Raw genomic sequence first — 23,203 nt, forward strand, 5'->3', positions numbered from 1 at the left:
CCTGCTTTCTTTTTTTTCTAAATTTTTAGGGTTTATAGTTGGAAATATATAATTCTACTTCTATGGACAGAGCAATTTCTTGAAATAAGTTTGCACAATCATTTGAATTGGTCGTCTACATACTGGGCAGGGCTTCTTCCTTTACTTTAGCTTTTTGGCACACGTGAAGCATGACATCAGGCGTCCTGCTTTGCCATGAACAATGCTACAATTTTCAGGTCGACCTTAGCAAATCACACAAGGATAAACGGCATTAAGGGGAATATTAGATTCCATGCTTTCTTCTTTGTCTGTGTTTCTTCCCTCTCAAACTCTTTGAATCTTCTTGGCTAATATAAATAATGCTATTGGAGATTGATGGCTGAGAAAAGTCCTCACTTTCTTGATTGAGAGGCTCGTGTACTTTCATCATCATTGTCCCCAATACATGCCTCTCTGGAATCATCTGCTGTCTTTTTTTTTTGTTGTTGTTGTTGTTAATTCAGGCACATCAAAGCCTTCTTCTGCATGTGTTGAGTTTTCTCATTTGGCTTTCTCAGGGATTCCCCCTTTTACTTTCCCCTTATCTTCGGGAAACCAATTTGCACTAAGGGCCTAACATTTGTTGCAATGTGTACTTCATTGCCTGAAGTACACTTCCAGTAGTCAGCTGAGGAAATTTCAGGATCTTATTCGAATGAATCTGTATCACTCTCTCCTGCCTGATACACAATAACTCCATATACCTCATAATCTTCATCTGAGAGTTCTTGTCCTTCTTCACCAAGGCTATAATCTTCTGAATCTACAGGTTCAACCTCAAATTCTACACTACACTGATCACAAAGTGAATCTTGCTCCAGCCAATCACCCATTTGTTCACTGACACCATCATCAAGGTCCAGATATGATAGCATCTCTCTCAATTCACAGCTACTGCTTCTTTTACAACGTATTTCCCTTATTACACTCAGATCCAGGCTTTCATCAAAGGAAAGGGAAATACTATCAGATGTGTGGCACTTTGTTGCTCACCAGATAATTCATCCGAATTTTCTTCTGTCTCACTAATTGCTCTCCTTCTGGATAACGTAGATGATCTAGAAACCAAACTTGAAGATGCAGGTTTCTCTGCCTGCAGCTCTTGACGAGGGTCCTTTTGATCATTCCCACCTTCAAGGTGACATCTATTCTCACTCAAAGATGTACATGAATTTGATGGTTCTTGCTGATAGACTACTACCAAGTTTCTGTAGATCATTGTATATATTTTCCCACGCCTTTCACAGAGAAGCTTGGCACTCCAAACAAACCTCCAAGAAGATCATTCGAACAATACACAATATGTTGTTCCTTCTCATCATACTATTGTTTAGTCATAATGTACTGGCCAAAATAAAATATAACCTCTTTCACGGTGTAAGTGTCTTTTTGTGTACCAACAGACTTTAACAACTTCAAAAGCAAGTGGCTCAACAGGCTAATCCTCCGCCTTGCGGCGCCGGCACACCGGGTTCTAGTCCCGGTCGGGGCACCGATCCTGTCCCGGTTGCCCCTCTTCCAGGCCAGCTCTCTGCTGTGGCCAGGGAGTGCAGTGGAGGATGGCCCAAGTGTTTTGGCTCTGCACCCCATGGGAGACCAGGAGAAGCACCTGGCTCCTGCCATCGGAACAGCGCGGTGCGCCGGCCGCAGCGCGCTACCGCGGCAGCCATTGGAGGGTGAACCAATGGCAAAAGGAAGACCTTTCTCTCTGTCTCTCTCTCACTGTCCACTCTGCCTGTCAAAAAAAAAAAAAAAAAAAAGCAACGGCTTTGGTCTAACCAGGCAGGGTCTGTTGTTCTGAAGTTGGAATCTGTGAGTGCTTACAGCACCATCAGTAGACACAGACATGTTGGTATTGCATATTCGCCTTGCTGGGGGCTTTCTCTCCTGAAGTGGGGGCATATGTCCTCAAGTCTCCCCAGGCAGTCCACAGGGCACGTAGATGCCCGCTGCCCTGGGCATCAGCAACCATTGCACTGGCGGGGCCAGGCCACTGGGGCACTCTGAGAGGAGGGAGGCCTCTGGAGAGGCTCCCAGTGGCCAGAGCAGCAAGGACCTTGGCCAGAGGGTCAGAGCTGCCCCTTCATTTTCCTTGCACACCAGGCCAGGGCCGCACAGTCCCCCAAAGGACCCATATCCACCCAGGTGCTTTGGTGCACGCCCCCTACTGCCTGAGGGGAGCGTGCAGGAAGACTTCCCTGCTTTCCACTTGTTGAACTCTTCAGCAGAGGATTAAGCCTAAGATTATAAAGTAAACAAGAAGTATGCTATCACAAAAATTAAAATAAAAAAAGAAAGGAAGGAGGAGGATCAGAGGGAAGTATCATTGTTCTTAAAATTGTATCTATTAAACACATGAAATTTGTTCTTTTTATTAATAAAAAATGCCTAGAACAAAAAAAAGACAAAAATAAATAAAAGAAAAAAGTTTTATACACACACACGCAGTCATCAATGTAATTCTTCTGGACTATAAAACAGTACAACTGAGTTCTCAATGCAATTTATTTTTCAATGTCTTCCAACATAGCAAATGAGATGCATTTTCATATTTACATTTCAAATGTATTCCTAGGGAGGAAAAAATTATTGCGAGTCTCAAAACTTCCAAAGCAGCAACATTAACTTATTAATTGTGCCCTTGGTGATCTTAACGTGTGGTATGAAAAATAGCCTTAGAGACTTCCAGGGATGCTCACCTTCCTCCTAGAGGAAGTAGTGGAGACACCATGGGAGTCTGGTTACAGATGTATATCAAAAAGCTATTTACATATTGAAGGAAAGGATTTAATTAATAGCATTACAGTTATGAAGTTAATATGCAGATATGGGGTCCTGTCACAAGGGACTGTTTCTCATTTTTTAAAACAAGTCACTTAGTCCTACTTTTTTTTTTTTCTTTTGACAGCTCTTGCATAGTAAAAAACTGTTTCCCAGAGGTTTGCAGGATGAGGATAGTGGCGTCTGTTAATTTCTTCCATAATAATAAAGATGATAACGTTGATGGCAATAAAGAGTGCTGCCATTTACTCACTATCTAGAACCTCAAATATGCTAAGATGCTTTCCAAGCCCTATATATGCATTATCTTATAAAGTCTTTCAACAATCCAACAAAATAAATGTTGTGTCTTTCCTCATCTGTACAATAGGAAACTGAGTCTCTAGGCGAATGCATAAATTCAAACACTTTGAATTACCTGTCCATGGTCTTCCCATACACCACCATACAGGTACATATTCATTGAAAACAGTGCGACTATTTCCTCTGAAAGCTGGAAGATGCAGGGAGAACCAGGATGCTTAAGACCACAGCAACCAATACCTGATGCAGGGCTGACTGGCAGATAAGACAAAAGCAAAGGGGGAATCTGGAGATTTTGATCCAGAGCCCCACAACAGGCCAGAGGTATGATTGTTGATGCCTGTAATTGGGAACACTGTTAATTAATCAGAATAGTTAGGTAGTGTTCTGTGATGGCAACTGCTATCTGTCTTCCATTTCCCTTACTGACATTAGTTTTTCCCTAGTTTGTGGACTTAGCTAGACCTGTAATCCTGGCTAGCAGAGAGACAGATGGTTGATCCAGCTGGGGTAATCACACACCCTGTCCATCAGTCCCTAGTAATTTAAAGAGTGAACAGATGGACAGCAGCTGGATCTTGTTTCCATTTAAGCAGTACCCTTCTGACAAGACTGTCACTGCTCTGGCCCTCCAGGGCCCACCTGGCCCCTGACTATTTGCAAACCTACTTCTCTAGCCTCTTGGTTCTGGGAGCCCCTGTTACACCTCCAGTATAGGCCCTTCTCCATGAATTAGCTCGAGATGTTTTCTGCCAAATGAAACCCAGCAATCCTGACACAGTCCATGATCACTACTTTATAAGGAAGCTTATCTTTGAAGCAAAACATAATTTTATTTGTGACATTCTTTCAGTTTTTATCCTGCATTACTTCCTGCCAATGACTGATGCTGTTACAATATTTTCTGAATCACTGACTACAACAGTTTCTCAATCTTTCTTAATTTAAGTTGAAGATAATGGATAAACAGCCAAACTCAAATGAGATACATACATACATATTTGAAACATTTGTCTTCTACATCATCTGAACAAACAAATCTGAGTTAAATTACAGAGAGGTGGGAGGATTGAATTGCAGGTACAGGAATTCCTATTATAAATAAAGTATGTACAAACTAATATAATTAAAGTAGCACCATGTTGCAATTAGTAATATTCTGGAACTAGATTTCATAAAAATTTATTATATCATAAAATAGGCAGAAGTCCACTAAGGGCATATTATTTATACTATTGGTCAGCTATTAGTAAAAGTATCTGGTTATGTCATCATCATGCACAATACAGCAAAATAAACCTCCAGAGGATTGGAGACCAAAATCATTGTTAATATAACAGAAAATATAAAAAGACAAAAGCTGCAAACAAAAAGAGCCTTAAAAAGCTAATTATTGAGATATTGGAAAATATTAATTTTTTAAAAGCCCAAGAAATCTTAATTAAAACAAAGACATTAGATATTTTAATCACTGTAAAAGCAGGTAACAAAACAGTAAGTGATTAATATGTGCTACTAATACTGTAGACACTCATATCTGGCAATTAATAGAATGCTTTTAAGAGAAGAAATTCAGTTCGATGTGTCAGGAAGTTTTACCATTCCACAACAGGAAATAGCAAAAAAGAAAGCTATTTTCATCTGATGTAGTTATGCAAAAATTTAAGATATTAACAGAATTTAGTAACAAAATGGAAATATCCTTCATTAAGTCCAATTTAAAAAGGCAGTATGTAAATTTCCTCTAGAGTATTATCTTAATAATATGAGGAAGAGTAGGGTGGGAAATGTCATTAAGATCCTTAAATCCATAAATATGAAATACATGAAACTTGCATAACTTAAATAAAATTAAAAAAACATGGAGAAGAGAAACCATGATGACACAACAAATCGAAGTATTAATGGTCAGAGATTTTTTAAGTGTTGAATTATTTTTGACTATCGCATTTCTCTGGATTTTATGTTCTTTTCCAGTAGAGTGAATGATTTAAGGATTCATGATAACTGCCACTTTAAAATGCACTGATGTAGAATGTGTTTCAATCAAATCGACCAAGATGTTTCTCCCATCTGATGGAGTGGCATTTGTCATCTATACAGAAAAGGGTTGGGCTTATATTTAAGGAACACATTTGGATATGACCTTTGTGGATAAGAAGGGTGAATATTCCTGCACAGAGCTTAGATTGGTAACAACAAGGCAAAAGGAGAGAGCTGCTTTGATTTTCTGTATAAAGGAAGAGGAATTTTGATGGTAAGAAGTAGCCTGAGTGAGAGAGAAGTGAAATAGCAACAAATAAGTCATCATGTGAATGCCCTATTGGCATTATGGATAATAACAAATTTCCTGGGGAGATGGGGGATTGCAACAGACACTGGCCTTGCCCAACTCTTGTCTAGTGTGGTATCAGGATTGTGTTAGTTCATGAAATTATTTGGGAAATGTTCTTTCATCCTATAGTTTCTGCAAGAGCTTGGGAAAGATTAACATTGTTCTTTCCTCACATGCTTGATAGGTTCCTCACTGAAGCCATCTGGGCTTGAAGTTTAGTTTGTAGAAAGCTTATACACTTATGATTACTCATATTTTCTATTTCTGTTTGTACTAGTTTTGGGAAGTTATTCTGTTATAGGTATTTTTCATTTCATTTTGACAAATTTGTCAAAACTGGAATAAAGTTGCTTATTCTTTTCTAATTGTCTCTTAATTTTTTAAAACCTATAGATATGTCTCATATTTTTAACGTTTGATTTCAGAATAGTTTTAAATTTATAAAATGAAAATTGTGATATAATATAAAGAGTTTCTGTATGTCCCAAACTGAGCTTCCTGTCTCATCTTTCTTTATCAATGTTGAAAATGTCAGCTGTGGTTGTATTAATGCTTTCAATGAATTAGTGTGGGAAAGCAATTAAATTACTCTTTATATATTAATATAATTGATTTTTCCCTTGTTAAAATTTTATTAATATAAATAAAACTGATTTCATAATTACAATTCTTTTTTTTTTTTTTTGGACAGGCAGTGTTAGAGAGAGAGAGAGAGACAGAGTTATATACAGTGAGAGAGACAGAGAGAAAGGTCTTCCTTCCGTTGGTTCACTCCCCTAATGGCCACCACGAAGCCAGGAGTCAGGTGCTTCCTCCACTGCCATCCTCCACTGCCCTCCTGGGCCACAGCAGAGAGCTGGACTAGAAGAGGAGCAACTGGGACTAGTACCTGGCATCCCAACTGGGACTAGAACCCGGGGTGCTGGCGCCGCAGGCGGAGGATTAGCCGAATGAGCCCCAGCGCCGGCCCCTTCATAAGTACAATTCTAAGAAAATAAACATTTTCAAGTTTTCTTCTTTTATAGTGCCAATTTGAAATTAGATATTTTCTCCTAAACACTGGTTTGAATTCATCTACAAATATGAGTATTAATTTGCTGTGTTTTCCTTATTATGTACTTCAAAATATTTTTCAATTTTGTTTTTAATTTTATTCTTTGATTTGTAGATTATTTAAAAGTGCTTTAATTTTCAACTATTAATAGATTTTCTAGATATCTTAATGCAATAGATTTAAAATTACTATTCTACTTCTAGTAGAGAATATTTTCTGTGTTGTCAGTCATTTAACATTTATTGAAACATTTTCATGGCCCAGAATACACACTTGGTAAAAGTTCACATGCACTTGAAAGGAATACCTTTTTTTTAGATTTAATTAATTTTTTTAAGCTTTGGTGGTTTGAATTTTTAAAAAATTTATTTAAAGTGTAAAAATTTCATGTATTTCCTACATACAGATTAAATGTAATGTCTTACACATATTAGTTAGACAAGTTTATTGACTGTTACTCCAATCTTTTCTCTGTACTGAATTTCATCTGCTTTTTCTACCAAAACCTAAGCAAGCAATGTTACACTCTTTTTGTTTGCATAACTGTCAATTTTTTTGTCTTTAGTATTGCCAAACTGGACTTCATGTGTTCTAAAACTGCTATTTGGTGTGGTTTAGGATTACGCCATATGGTACACTGATTCTGTTACTATTAAAAAACATCTCTCTTTATGCCTGTAAATACCCTTTGGACTGAAGTTTAATTGTTTTCTGTTATCATTATGATGACAAAAGTTTTCCTATGTTTATTGTATGCATTTCTTAAAATTTCAATGTACATACGTATTAATACTTATATTTAACATATATTTCATATTGATAGCACTGAATGTTTTATTTTTAAAATCCACTGATCTAATCTCTAATTTTAATTAAATTGCTTAGTTTATTTATGCTTCATAAAATTATCGATGTATTGTACCATGTGCTTATTTTAATCTGTAACTTCAGCTTTTGTTCCTCACATTCAGCACTATTTATTTATTTAGTTAGTTAGTTATATTATCAGTCTACAACAATGATTCTCAAACTTTTTGGCCTCAGCACTCTTTCATACTCTTAAAAGTTAATGAGGATCCCAATGAGATTTTGCTTATGTGTATTACCTTCATCAATATTTATCTTATTAGAAATTAAAATGAAGTATTTGTAAAGCACAAGAGCACACACACATCATTAGTCTTTTAAGCACTGTGAAATTCTCATGCCCACCTGCCTGTGGGACTGCTCACCACCTTTCAGGTGAGCTGGGACTGTTTTCACTCCACACATGCAAAGTTTTAGCAAAAATACAGACTGACAATTTGCTGGTTATGTTTCTCATTGGAAGAGCACCCTAATTCTTAAAGATGTTGTCAAAATTTCTCTGAATCCAGTTTTGGGAGAAGATTCACTACTTCAGATTATATATTTTAGGCAAAAATCAAGACAAAAGGAAGTTTTTATTAATCATTCCAAGTAGATAACTCCAAGAAATACCTTCAGCTTATAAAGAAGATAGAGAGCCCCAGAAAGTTAGTTTATAAACTGGCACATATAGATCAGATTTTTTACACAATGGAATCAATCCACCCTGGAAAGGCAACAGGGCAGTTCTGTTTGTCAAGGGTCCTTAACTTTGCTCTATTTTTTGGAATAGATTTTCTACACACTTGAATTGAGGCTAAACTGTGGCTAACCAGGGAGTTGCTGCCAGTCTTTGAAGCAGTAAATACAAGGAGACTAACAGAAAATCTTTAAAATTCCTTTTATTAAATCATCTATCTTTTTAATGACCTAGGATACTTCGTTGACTGCTTAATGGCACTTGAATGAGTAACACAATGAGTAACCAGGGCAGCGACATTTTTTTTTTAACATCATTCCCAAAGAAATGAGGAATATTCCTTTGACATGCACATTGATACTTAAAAAGGAGAGATCACAAAATAACCTTGAATCCTATGAGAAATTAGAATTGCATGGACTAAATGACTGCTATTGTTTATTTATTTATTATAATTTCAGAGTTGTTTTGAAGCTTAGCTGAATTACCACATACAATGTGTGTAAAAAGTGCCAAAACCATACAACACCCATTAACTACTATAATTATTAGCAAAGCTGGTTCTGTTATTATAATTCATGGAGACTCATTGGGGTTCAGTGATTTGCCATAGGGTCTGTGGTTGATAAGTGTAAAAGATGATTTGAACTAAAGAGTTATGATTTAAAATTTAGTATTTTTTTCAGCTAATTCCATTGGACAAGCTTAGCTTGGTGTCATTTATCCCAAATCAGTTTTTATGGGAGAAAATAAAAGATAATTTCCACCTACTGAAATAAAAAGAGGATTTATAATGACCTTTGAAATCATAAGATACAAAATGGCATGGGATGAAAATACTAATTTTTTTATTTCTAAGATTTGCCCTTTAAAATACTTCATAATCTGCATTTATAGAAGATAACTGGGTGCAGATTTAACATATTTTTCTGTCTTAGAAATTAGTAGTGCAATGCCATCCATAGCACAATATTCAAGATAGATGCTAGTACATATGTATGAAACTCAGTATTGGAAATATCATTTCTGGTTCCTGAGTCCATTCACCCTTGTGAGAAAATGATGAAAAGTTCTAATTACAAAGTCATTATAGTGTAGGAAAAAATTGTCATCACCCCAAAGGTCATGGAAAAAAAACTTTCACCAACTTTTTCTGTAGGGCTGAATCTAACATGCTGATATCACCCAGGCTTCAGTGAAGTCTAACAATTCTAAAAGCTCTAACAGGAAAGCATTATGCTGCTTAGAAAATTTGAGACTCAAAACAACATAACGGTTATCACAACTCTAGTTGATAATGAGAAATCCTCTCCCCTCAAAATGATGACAGCATTCTTATACTTCTTGCAATTATAAATTGAGTTTCTCCTCTACAGCGAAAATGTGCTGGCTCACAAAGAAAATGTTTAAGAAACACAGCTAGAGACGTAATGCAAGTTGCTCTTTCATTTGGTTGGCAGTCAAAAGACATTTTGCAGGAGACATAAATGAAAATCCTGCAGTCAGCTGACAGTTTGAGACAGACATAACGTGCATCGTATGCCTCATTAAGTCAACTGCCTTCTGTCTGATCAAGATTTCAAAAACGTGGTCATCACACTGATGCATTTGCTTCTTAGTAAATGTATGCTCCACTTACATATATGAGAATTTCAATCTTTATCAAACTTTTCTTTTTCAGTTAATATTCCAGCAAAGATAGTAACTTGCTATGCATGTTTGTTACATTAACATTTTAGATAATTTTTGTTTTTATTTAAGCACAGGAATGCTTAATACTATTTTTCACCTAACATTTGGGATTGTGTTTACTGTGACATTGTCTTTTTGGAACAGACATTGGAAGTGAGTCCTCCTTCTGCCTGGTGAAATAAAACTTGAAGCAATTGTTGTGAGGTTCCATGTAATTAACCTGCTCCCAGGATCATTATTTTCTGAACAGTACCCAGGTTCTTTTCTGATTAACATTTCATTTGTAATAATAGTAAGATTACTCTACTTGTATAACAACAACAACAACAATAATAATAATACACATAGTCACAGAAGTTAATTTGTAGGTCAATTCTTTGCAAAGATTAAAAAGTGTGATAAACTCACCTTAGAGAGGCCACCCACTTCCAAGTAAAAGCAGATAATGAACACATTCCAGGTGACCCATAGGGCAGTCCATACTGTATACTAGATGGAAAGGGCGGGGGGGGGGGGAGAGAAGAAACAAGTGGAGATGAAAGTCTTGTAAGATAAATAAATCATTCATAAAAAAACGTTACTATATTTAAGTCTTCTGGGAAGAAGCAGATGGGGAGCACTCAGGAAAGGGTGTACCTTATGAGGTTCTCTAAGATCTCTAGAAATTAAAAATCCAAGAGTTTCTTCTGCTTTCAGTGGATGCCAACAGAGCTAGATTTATATTGGAAGTGTTTGATGTCTTGTAAGTGCAAGTTAGATCCAAATGCTGGCTTGATTTCTGTTTCCTGATTATTATATTTTCCACAAAACACAATTAAACACATTTTCTATAAGCTTTGTATCTTTCTATCTTTCTATGTATGTATCTATCTATCCACCTACCATCTATCTGTAACTCATCTATAACCATTGGTTTATAATATTAAAATGTCACATTTTTAGGAATGAATATTAGTGCAGATCCAGCACTTCCATATCCCTGAATGAAGACCATGTTTGAAAATGGATGCTTGTCAGGGCGATCTCAGGTTTGCACCGGCCCTGAGCCTAGCAGAAAAACCTGACTCTGGGGGGTGAAATAACAGGAGATTAGGATCTAACCTGGCAACCCAGTGGGAGATTGCAGGAGAATTGGAGCCCACACCAAGGGCAGCACAGATTCCCTGTGTGGTCCTTGGGAAAGAGCTTCCGATCTCTGGCTCCTGTGGGTATATCATTCGCCTGCTAACTACCTCCAATTACGTTCAGCTGTGTGGAATTACTTCCCTTTTGAATCAAAGAAAAAAAAAAAGGAAAAGAAAGAGAGATTTACCACGCCTAACCTGGGAGTGTCACCTTTGACACACCCTCAACCCTGAGGAACCAAACAGAACTCTCAGGCCACACTCATCTCAAGCCACTAAGGCACCACTGAAAGCAGACAGTCCACTTAATATAGAGCCATAATATAACAAGAAAAAACACCACAGTGAAGAAACCAAATATCTCCAACATGCCAAACAACAAACCCAAAAACCGAGGTAACAAGAAAAAGGAAGACACTATGACGCCCCCAAATGAAAAAGACACCCCAATTCAAGATTATGAAGATGATGAGATAGAAGAAATGCAAGAAGCGGATCTCAAGAAATTGGTAAGATCATTAAGAAGTTCTCAAAAACAAATTCTTGGACTACAGAAATCCTTCATGGACAAGATAGAAAATCTCTCTCGTGAAAATGAAATATTAAGGAGGAATCAAAATGAAATGAAACAACTAGTAGAACAAGAAACTGTGATAGTGACGAGAAATCATAATGAAATGAAGAATTCAATAGATCAAATGACAAACACATTAGAGAGCCTTAACAACAGAATGGGTGAAGCAGAAGAGAGAATATCAGACATAGAAGACAGAGAACAGGAAAGGAAACAGGCAAACAAAGAAAAGAAGAGGAAATTAGAAATCTAAAAAATATTTTCGGGAATCTACAGGATACTATTAAAAAACCTAACATTCGGGTTCTAGGAGTTCCTGAAGGCATGGAGAGGGAGAAAGGATTAGAAGAACTTTTTAGTGAGATACTAGCAGAAAATTTCTCAGGTTTGGAGAAGGACAGAGGCATCTTAGTACAGGAGGCTTATAGAACCCCTAATAAACATGACCAAAAGAGATCCTCACCACGACATGTTGTAATCAAACTCACCACACTGAAACATAAAGAAAAGATTCTAAAATGTGCAAGAGACAAACGTCAGATTACTCTCAGAGGATCTCCAATTAGACTCACAGCAGACTTATCAGAAACCCTACAAGCTAGAAGGGAATGGCGAGGCATAGCCCAGGTACTAAGAGAGAAAAACTGCCAGCCCAGAATATTATATCCTGCAAAGCTCTCATTTGTGAATGAAGGTGAAATAAAGACTTTTCATAGCAAACAGAAACTGAAAGAATTTGTCGCCACTCGACCTGCCCTGCAAAAGATGCTTAAAGATGTGTTACACACAGAAACACAGAAACATGGTCATCAATAGGAAAGAAGGTAAAGGAAGGAAACCTCACAGCAAAAGATCACAGGAAGGTCAATTTGTCTTTGGCATAGAATTAAACTCTGATGCTCTGTTAAAGCAATGTGTTCAAGTAATCTATTATGTTCTCTTGGTGTCTGTTAAATTCTAATTGTTCAAAAACAGCTGAATTTTTATTAAGAGCTATGGGTTATTTAAATATGTGCTTATTTTCAAAGATTTGAATCACCACCTTGTAACAATGATCAAATTTGGTCTATGTTATGTCATTATTTTAAGGAATCTTATTTCAACCAGATATTTTGGATTTTGAGCCTTCTTGGCATTCTTGACAGGCATTCGAAAAATCAAAGTTCCAAACAATCTGGACTCTAAAATTTCCAGTAATTCTTGGACTTTGGTTTTTCCAGTTTGGGCCCAACTGAAAAAATTGAAGGACCTATGTCTCTCATCTTATAGAGACACCAACTAATCAGGCTATTTGGATTATATGAGAAGTACTGTCAAGATGTGATGTGGTACCAAATTTTAAGTTTCTATAATGGAAAATGCTATTAATACAAATGTTTGAGAATTAAAAAGTCTAATGATCTTGTGTTACTAGACATGATAGTTATCTTAATGAGAAAGCCCCAGAGGCCTAAAGGGTTAAATACTTGTAAAATCCTACAGGTGCTTTCAAAACTACTGTGAAGTAAGCAAGTGCCTCTTATAATTTTAAACATGGCAACTTAAAGTCTTTTGTCATCCACAGTTATATATGATTTTCTGCTCATAAAACTAAAGCGTTGTTGGTTCTGTGTTTAGCTGTCCTCCTATAGGTTCCTATAGACTTTTTCCAGCCACTTCTATTGTATTCAGTGCTTTGGGATGGCTCTGTAAACAGCTGAAGCCAATAATGTATTAACAGTACCAACTGAGAGAAAGTATGGTTAACTGAGTTTACTAAAAAGAAAAAGCAATTCAAATCAATTGGCAATGTACAAAAAGAGTTAAAGGTTTTAAAAGCTATTATTAAAATTGCTATATTGGTCTATTATGCTATGTTATATGTGTCTACACATTCTATGTCCACATGGGAAAATTTTATTAAGAATTTTATTTTGATTGGCTTATAGATAAGATTGTCCATAAATTTAAGCTGCTAAAATCAATCAAAGATACATTTTACTTTGTGTGACCTGAATCTCTGCATCATGTTTTATAGTTTTGGTAGAAAGAAACTAAAAACATTTTATATGGTTGGGCTTAAGTTTACTGGTTAAACAAACTACACCATGTTAGATATTTAAGAGGTGTTTTCAAATACATGATTCTTAAAATTTATAGAAGGCATTGGACCTTCTGGTAAATGTTTTCTTAAGTTGTTATCTAATGGTTGAAACTGTTTGCTAAGTATTCATGTGATATTGCTATTGTCAGCAAGCGATCTAGGACTTGCTCCCTCAGTTCTCTATTCTAAGCCCAACTTGTTCTTTCATTTCTCTATTCTCTTCAAGGTAGGAAACTAATTCTATTATGAAGGAATCTGTAGGATGCACAATTTAATCTTTAGACCTTATAAAAGAGATGGCTAACATTTTTCTGTAATAGCATAGCCAAAATAAGAACTTAAACAATAATCTCATAGCTAGATTCACTTCGCCATCAGCGAAGTATACAGTAAGTAGAAAAAAATCTCCCTTTCAGACCAAAGGGAAAGAAAGTTTTAAAGTGAGAATATAATTTTCCTCATGGGCATTGTCTACCTTAGAAAAACTACTACAGAACATGCCTGTGACTATAGACTTGTAGTTCAGGCCACCGAAGTTTAGAGATGGGACACGGGCACTCCCTTGACTTGCATCCTCTGGTCTGCTTTAACACAAACCAGGAGGAAAAGAAAGCTGGGCATCAGAAGCAATGGGTGGCAGGCCTATTAATGGCTGATCTGTACAGTGATCTGCCCTCAAGGAGACCCAACAGGCAAGTCTACTGCAGTGGCTTTCAAAGTGGTAAGCCTTGGCTTTAGCAGAAGTCAACTTGTGAAGAGCCCTGGCAGCTCTGCCAAGAGTTGGATCACTGGAAATGGACCTGCCCTGGAATCGAAGGATGCCAGGTCAGAGCCACAGATCTTATTGGCTCTAAGCTGAAAAGCCCTTCACTCAGCCCAACTTCCAAAGTGACCACTGCAGCTGAGGGGATGGCCCAGTAGGGTCAGCAACATTGCAGGCAGAACTGTAAATTTCTTGTTAGAGATGCCACCTGCCTTTACCTGGCCAGCTCTCCTCCCAGGCCAGCCAAGTAATGAAAGTCAACAGAGTGCCTTCCCCTAGGAGGTTCACACCTCCCTTAGGATATACCCCATGTGAAAAGATAGATAGGTCTGGGCCTCTTCACTTACAAGGCCTAAAGCCCAACAGATTATTATCAAGCCCCTTCTGTCAGGTTCTATTTGCCTCTCAATCAGAAAACTAATTGTAGCTTAGACAGCACCTTCCTTAGCTCCTCTAATAATTACTCTATCCTTTGTTCTAGACCCTGTCTAGTGCACTTGGGCCTCATTCCTTTGTAATCATAACCTCTATTCTACCACCAATGGCTCTACTCCCAACCTGTGTGTATTGATGGTCCTCCTCCCACTTAATGCTGTATAATTGTTCAAACCTGGTTAATGCCACTCTTAGGATCATTGGTTACTATCCTCACCCTGTCTTTTATGACCGTGTCTAAATATGATCAGAGCTGGCGAACTTGGAAGGCTTCCATAGCCTTGGCAACTCATGACGAGAGCCTAGGGTAGTTACTGGTGCCATAAACTAGAGTGTCAATTTGTTGGGTCAACAACAGGAGTCACTGTGCACTTGCTCCTCATGTGGGATCTCTGTCCTTAATGTGCTGTACATTTTGATTTAATGCTATAACTAGTACTCAAACAGTATGTTTCACTTTGTGTTTCTATGTGGGTGCAAACTGTTGAAATATTTACTTAATATATACTAAATTGATCTTCTGTATACAAAGAGAATTGAAAATGAAAAAAAAAGAAGAAAAAAGAAAATGGATGCTTGTAGTTAAATGACCAAACTTGCATCTGCTGAACTATTTCACTAAGAGTAGAGCATATGCCTCTATTATTATCATATAATATGATCAGATGAAATATTTTAACAGACCAAAACTAATAAATAGGATATGGAAAGAGCAACATGTTTCCACAAAATATCTTCCAATTATATCCAGCGAACTCTAAACTTACAGGTCTTTTCAAGTCATTGTTTTATTCATATATTGTGTACTAGGAAACACCTTCCACAGAGCATCAGTCAGTCTTAAGGAGGTAGCCCTAGATTGAAGCTTGTTGATGGAGTCTTAAGTTTCACCTCACCCAGTCATTTTCATATGCAGACAAAGGAACTCAGGCCTAGAGAACTGACATACGGAATAGGTTGGATGACTGAGGATGATTCACACCACAGAACACAATTCACAGATTACATACAAGGATTTTCTCATTTATCTCACTTTACCATAAATGTTTATGAATTCTGAATTTCTTAAATAGACTTACTGATCAAATCATTCTATCAGTGATTAGTATCATTGTATATTATTGTTAAATTAAGATAAATTTTGAAATCATTTACTTAGTTTATGTTCTGTCAAGTAATAGAAATATGAATTTTATATACTGTATAATATAATCACTTTTCCAATAAAATCTCATTGGAAACTTTTAACTGTAAAATTTAATTTACATTTTGTTTGTTTCTGTTATTTGTGATTTTTTAAAGGCTATCAAAGGGAATCTTGAGTGGTTGTGTAGTCTTAAATTTGGTTACACTGGATGTCACACAATAAGTATTTTTTTTAAATATTTACTTTCATTTACTTGAAAGGCAGAGAGAGACAAAGAGATCTTCCATGTACTTGTTTATTCCCCCAACACCAGCAAAAGCCAGGGATGAGCTAAGCCAAATCCAGAGTCAGAAACTCAATCTGAGTCTCCCATGTGGGTAGCTGGGATCCCAGTACTTGAGCCTTTGCCTACTGCTTCCTAGAGTCCACATTGGCAGGAAGCTGAACCAGGAAGAAGACCCGGCTTGCAAACCCACACATTCTCATATGTATTGCAGTCTTATCAAGTGGTATCCTAACTTTTGCACCAAACCAAACACCTGTACCATCCTTTTTTTAATTTTTTGTTTTGAGAGAAACATTTGATTTATTTTCTTTTTAAGAATAATTTAGCTATAATAATGACTCAAAAAAGAGAAATAAATTAAAAATATGTTTAAAGGTTACATAATTATATATATAAGATATATAATTTATATATATATATATATATCATTTTGGTATTTTCTCATGTTGCTGTTGCTACAATATCAAAAATTCTGGGATGAGTGAATTTGGATAACTTTTTAAAATGTTACAAATACATTGAAAAATACTTTTATGTACCATAAAATACTCCTGTAATTTTGAAAATAGATACCTACTTCCCTAATATATACTTTTGGCAAATCACAACAGTCATAGCACATGTTAAAGCTCTTGCTAACAAGATGCTACTGGAGGTCTGATGTTGACTCTAAACAATCCAACTTATAATTCTGTTGGAATAGAAGATCAATGCTGACCACTGAGTCAGGAGATAAGAGCCAGTATGAAAGCATGTGGAAAGGAAGTAAAACAAAACAAGACAGAAGTAAAACACTCTGTAATTAACACACAATTATTCTTAGGTGTTTAAATTTTAACTGAAAAGTGATCCCTGTTAAATTTAAGAGTGGAAAAAGAGAGGGAGGAGATGTACAATTTGGGACATGCTCAATCGGACTTGCCACAAATGGTGGAGTTAGAAATGTGCCAGGGGATTCCAACACAATCCCTTCAAGGTGGCATGTACCAATGCCATCTCACTAGTCCAAGTGATCAATTTCAGTTCACAATTGATCACACTGATAGGTCTAAGAGTCAAAAGGATCACACAAACAAGACAAGTGTCTGCTAATACTAACTGATAGAATCAAAAAGGGAGAGAAGGATCCAACATGGGAAGCGGGAGACACAGCAGACTCATAGAATGGCAGATGTCCTAAACAACACTCTGGCCTCAGAATCAGCCCTCAAGGCATTCGAATCTGGCTGAAGAGCCCATGAGAGTATTGTAGGCATGGAAAGCCAAGATATCATGGAAAAAAGAAAAAAAAAGACCTAAATGAAAGATCTCTGTGAGTGAGATCCCAGTGGAAAGAACGGGGCCATCAAAGAAGGAGGTACCTTTCTCCGAAGGGAGGAGAGAACTTCCACTTTGACTATGACCCTATCGGAATAAGATCAAAGTCAGCGAACTCTAAAGGCTTCCATAGCCCTGGCAACTCATGACTAGAGCCTAGGGAGATTACTGACGCCATGAACAGGAGTGTCAAATTGTTAAGTCAGCAACAGGAGTCACTGTGTACTTACACCCCATGTGGGATCTGTCCTTAATGTGTTGTCTAATGTGAAGTGATGCTATAACTAGTACTGAAACAGTATTTTTATACTTTGTGTTTCTGTGTGGGTACAAACTGATGAGGTCTTTACTATTTATATACTGAATTGATCTTCTGTATATAAAGAGAATTGGAAATGAAAAAGAAACAACCTGGTGTTAAATTGGAAATGGCATAGAAAATTAATTAATTTTTTAAAAAAATATTATGTAGGATCTCTGTCTTTAATGTGCTGTACATTGTTATTTAATGCTATAATTAGTACTCCAATGGTAGTTTTTTCACTTTATGTTGCTATATGGGGCAAACTGTTGAAATCGTTACCTAATATATACTAAACTGATCTTCTGTATATAAAGAGAATTGAAAATGAATCTTGATGTGAATGGAAGGGGAGAGGGAGCGGGAAAGGGGAGGCTTGCGGGTGGGAGGGAAGTTATGGGAGGGGGGAAGCCATTGTAACCCATAAGCTGTACTTTGGAAATTTATATTCATTAAATAAAAGTTTAATAAATGAAAAAAAAGTAAACATAATTAATTTTAATTTTTAAATTTTTTTTGACAGGCAGAGTGGATAGTGAGAGAGAGAGACAGAGAGAAAGGTCTTCCTTTTTGCCATTGGTTCACTCTCCAATGGCCACTGTTGCCGGCGCATCTCGCTGATCCAAAGCCAGGAGCCAGGTGCTTCTCCTGGTCTCCCATGCGGGTGCAGGTCCCAAGGACTTGGGCCACCCTCCACTGCCTTCCTGGGGCCATAGCAGAGAGCTGGCCTGGAAGAGGGGCAACCGGGATAGAATCTGGTAACCCAACCAGGACTAGAACCCGGTGTTCCGGCACCGCAAGGCGGAGGATTAGCCTGTTAAGCCACGGCACTGGCCTTAATTTTAAAAACAATGATTTGGGGCTGTTAGTACTTAGTCCTGGTACTTATTTCTTTAGAAAAGTCAATCAGCTTATAATTATAACAAATGCATAATAATAAAAATCTACTTAAAATTATAATAGAAACTTAGTGATGTCAGTGTGTTTAGGACTGCTCACAAGTTGTACTGTTGGTGCCACTTCTGAACTTTCAAAGATGAAGTTACAGCACCGAGGAGACTCAGTAGCAAGGGTCTACCTGTGACACCTGATCACCCATTTACTGTCACAAGGAGGATCTGAAACTTAACAGTTTTCAGAGCTGCAATGCTCAAGCATTGCATAGTACACTTTACCATAAAAGATCTTAGGGAAAGAATTATAGATTAATTGCAAAGTAACCTTTCACCAAATTTAGCACTTTGTTAAATGACAAATTCACCAAATTGAATTTCTAAAAATTTATTTAATTCATATATGTTTTATGACCAGTAGTGCTTTTGCAGTGAGACTATCTTTTGCATGTCAAAAGGATCACATAAATAAGACCAAGTGTCTGCTAATAATAATTGATAGAATTAAAAAGCAGAGAACAATCCAACACAGAAGCAAGCCATATAGCAGACTCATAGAATGGCAAATGCTCTAAATAGCACTCTGGCCTCAGAATCAGCCCTTAAGGCATTTGGATCTCACTAAAAAGCCCATGACAGAATTTCAGGCATGGAAATCCAAGACACTGTGGCAAAAAATGACCTACATGAAGGATCTCTGTGAGTGAGATCTCAGTGGAAAGAAGGGGCTATCAAAAAAGGAAGTATGTTCCTCTGAAGGGAGGAGAGAACTTCCACTTTGCTTATGGCCCTGTCTAAATATTGACAGACTTCATGGACTCAAGATGCTTCCATTGCTTTGGCAGTCATGGCAAGAGCCTCGGGTGATCACTGCCATCATAAATAAGAGTTTCAATTGTTAAATCAACAACAGGAGTCACCGTGCTCTTGCTCCATGTAGGACCTCCATCCTCAATGTGTTGTATTATGAGAATTAATGGTAAAACTTGTCTTCAAACAGTACTTTATACTTTGTGTGTCTGGCTGTGGGAGTGCAAACTGTTGAAATCTCTACTTAGTATAGAGTTGGTCTTCTGTACATAAAGATAATTAAAAATGAGTCTTAATGAAGAATGAGATAAAGAGGGAGTAGGAGATGGGATGGGAGTGGGGGTGGGAGGGTGGGTATGGGGGAAAGAACCACTGTATTCCTAAAGCTGTACCTATGAAATTTATATTTATTAAATAAAAGCTTTCTAAAAAATATGGTATACAAGGTATGAATACCATGGATTTTTGTTTACTAGGTTGTTATAAACAATATTGCAATTTCTTCTAATACATTGATCAGTTCAGAATAAAGGATATTTGTTCTATTGAATTTTAAATTGTTCTGATGGTGAAAACTATATGCCTTAATGTGCATTTGAATCACAGTTGATTATAGACCTACAGGGAGAGATATATCTAATAATACAAACATTTCCACAGGTATCCACCCAGGCAGAAAGTGTTAGAACAACCTATGGCCAAGACACTCGTCATCCTCCTTGCCTTCTTTTTGAAGTAGATTGCTTTTATTTATAATTAAATTTAAGGAAGAATAAAATGGGAGACAAACATTCCACTTTAAAGAAAACATTTTGGTTAATAGAGAACATGTCTACATGTTCATATATCCAGGTGGGTTAGATATATTTGCCGGATATAAGAATTAAGTTCTCAATGCAAAAAAAGAAATCTCTCTCCATATTTCACTCTTTCATTTTCTCTCTCTTATTTTTCTTATGTTCAGTGCACGTATTTTAAATCCTAACTCATGTAGACAATACCTATAAACATAAATCAAGAGTGTTCATATATCGTATTCTTTTTTTTTTTTTTTGACAGGCAGAGTGGACAGTGAGAGAGAGAGAGACAGAGAGAAAGGTCTTCCTTTGCCGTTGGTTCACCCTCCAATGGCCGCCGCGGTAGCGCGCTGCGGCCGGCGCACTGCGCTGTTCCGATGGCAGGAGCCAGGTGCTTCTCCTGGTCTCCCATGGGGTGCAGAGCCCAAACACTTGGGCCATCCTCCACTGCACTCCCTGGCCACAGCAGAGAGCTGGCCTGGAAGAGGGGCAACCGGGACAGGATCGGTGCCCCAACCGGGACTAGAACCCGGTGTGCCGGCGCCGCAAGGCGGAGGATTAGCCTGTTGAGCCACGGCGCCGGCCATATATCGTATTCTATATGGGTTCCTAAATATTTCCTATATTTATGAGAATGTTTCAACGTTTTCTACTTGAAATGAAATTTAGGTGTTGCCAGCTTAGTTCTCCATTGATTAATCAGTCTATCATGAATTTGTTTACTTTCTGGGCTTGCTTATTTACCACTTCTAAAAGGCAATTTGTTCATTCTTTATTTTACATGTGTATTTGTCAACCACAATATATGCAAAATATGCTACATTTGCAAAAAATAGGTTCCTTGCTCCTCTTGGTTCTATCATTTTTGGACTACCCACGTGCCTACATTTTAATATCATGAAAAGCAGGATGAAGGTAGAAAACCATAAAAAGTCACATTAACAACTAAAGCATTTATCAAGCACCTCCTCCATGATAGGGTATGCTAAAGAAGCTACATACATTATATGATATTATATATAGATCTATGAGGGCCACTTGAGATGCCAGCATCACATATCAGAGTTATGATTCAAGTCCTTGCTGTTTTTCTTCCAACTCACCTTCTGGCTAATGTGCCTGGGAAGGCAGCAGATAATGCTCCAAGTGCTTGGGCTCTTGCCATCTATCCAACCATCCATGTGGCAGACCAGAATGGAGTCCCTGGCTCCAGGCTACATCTGGCTCAATCCTGGCTGTTGCAAACATTTGAGGAGTTAGCCACCAGATGGAAGATTCTCTCTCTCTCTCTCTCTCTCTCTCTCTCTCTCTCTGTCACTCTGTCTTTCAAATAAATACGTCTTTTAAAAACATGATCTTTGGTTCAGGTTTTTACAAATTAGGTAACTGTGGCACAAAGAAAGCAAATAAATGTCCCAAGGCTTCATAGACAATAGTTGGTGCAGGGACATTTAAATCTGAGACCAATAGAATAGGATGCTTTTTGTCACATTTATTTATTTATTTGAAAGAGTTACAGAGAGGGAGAAACAGGTGTCAGGAGCTTCATCCGGGTCTTCCATGCCAGTGGCAGGTGTTCAAACATTTGGGTCATCTTCCACTGCCTTTCCTAGACCACTGGCAGGGAGCTAGACTATAAGTGGAGCAGTTGGGACACTAACAGGCGGCCATATAGGATGCTGGCAAAGCAGATGAGGGATTTATCCACTATCCCACAACACTGGTCCCAGAAACCTAACATTCAACTGTCTTGTGAAGTGGTAATTCAGGAAGGAGACTGATGGTGTCTTTTTGCTATGTAACAATTCAAATTAAAGCCAGTATTTCTTTGTACAATGAAAATTTTGCCTAAAAGTAAAAAAAAAAATAAGAGTAAAATAAGCAATTGAAATTTATTAACTTTTTAAAAAGGCAACTTTCAATTAATTTTATTTACAAAGTCAATCTTTTTTTTAACTTTTATTTAATAAATATAAATTTCCAAAGTACAGCTTATGGATTACAATGGCTTTTTCCTCCCATAACACCCCTCCCACTCACACCCCTCCCATCTCCTGTTCTCTCTCCCATTCCATTCACATCAAGATTCATTTTCAATTCTCTTTATATACAGAAGATCAATTTAGTATATATTAAGTAAAGATTTCAACAGTTTGCACCCATATAGAAACATAAAGTGTAAAATACTATTTGAGTACTAGTTATAGCATTAATTCACATAGTACAACACATTAAGAACAGAGATCCTACATGGGGAGTAAGTGCACAGTGACTCCTGTTGTTGACTTAACAAGTTGGCACTCTTGTTTATAGCGTCAGTAATCTCCCTAGGCTCTAGTCATGAGTTGCCAAGGCTATGGAAGCCTTTTGAGTTCGCTGGCTCTGATCTTATTTAGGCAAGGTCATAGTCAAAGTGGAAGTTCTCTCCTCCCTTCAGAGAAAGGTACCTCCTTCTTTGATGGCCCGGTTCTTTCTACTGGGATCTCACTCACAGAAATCTTCCATTTAGGTCTTTTTTTTTTTTTTGCAAGAGTGTCTTGACAAAGTCAATCTTTATTTAAAAAAATGAATAAATTAGCTAACCCCTTCCTTTAAATCTGTTTGGTTAAATTAACTTATCACATGTAGAAAAATAAAGATTTAAAGAATTCTAATGCAGGCTTTCAGTTTGGAATTCATAAGTGAAATTTAAAAATATTTAGCCTGGGGCTGGCACTGTGGCGTAGTGGGTAAAGCTGCCACCTGCAGTGCCAGTATCCTATATGGGTGCTACTTCAAGTCCTGGCTGCTCCACTTCCAATCCATCCCTCTGCTATGGCCTGGGAAAGCAGTAGAAGATGGCCCAAGTCCTTGGGCCTCTGCACCCATGTATGAGACCTGGAAGAATCTCCTGACTCCTGGCTTCAGATTGGCGCAGCTCCAAGTAAATAAATAAATCTTT

General features: G+C 37.3%; 1 protein-coding gene and 1 pseudogene across 1 annotated transcript in view; both read right to left on the reverse strand.

The window, feature by feature from the left end:
- NKAIN3 (sodium/potassium transporting ATPase interacting 3) overlaps positions 1-23,203 on the reverse strand; it is a gene marked incomplete at its 3' end in the record, with an annotated part of 391,041 nt that overhangs the window by 361,672 nt on the left and 6,166 nt on the right. The window contains exon 2 of the mRNA XM_062189882.1: positions 10,141-10,221. Coding sequence (XP_062045866.1) covers positions 10,141-10,221 — 81 coding nt within the window. The remainder of the gene's footprint in view (positions 1-10,140; positions 10,222-23,203) is intronic.
- Positions 61-1,923, reverse strand: LOC133758179 (E3 ubiquitin-protein ligase Mdm2-like; annotated as a pseudogene).

The sequence above is a fragment of the Lepus europaeus genome, chromosome 4, assembly GCF_033115175.1.
Source record: "Lepus europaeus isolate LE1 chromosome 4, mLepTim1.pri, whole genome shotgun sequence".
NCBI classification, from domain to species: domain Eukaryota; kingdom Metazoa; phylum Chordata; class Mammalia; order Lagomorpha; family Leporidae; genus Lepus; species Lepus europaeus.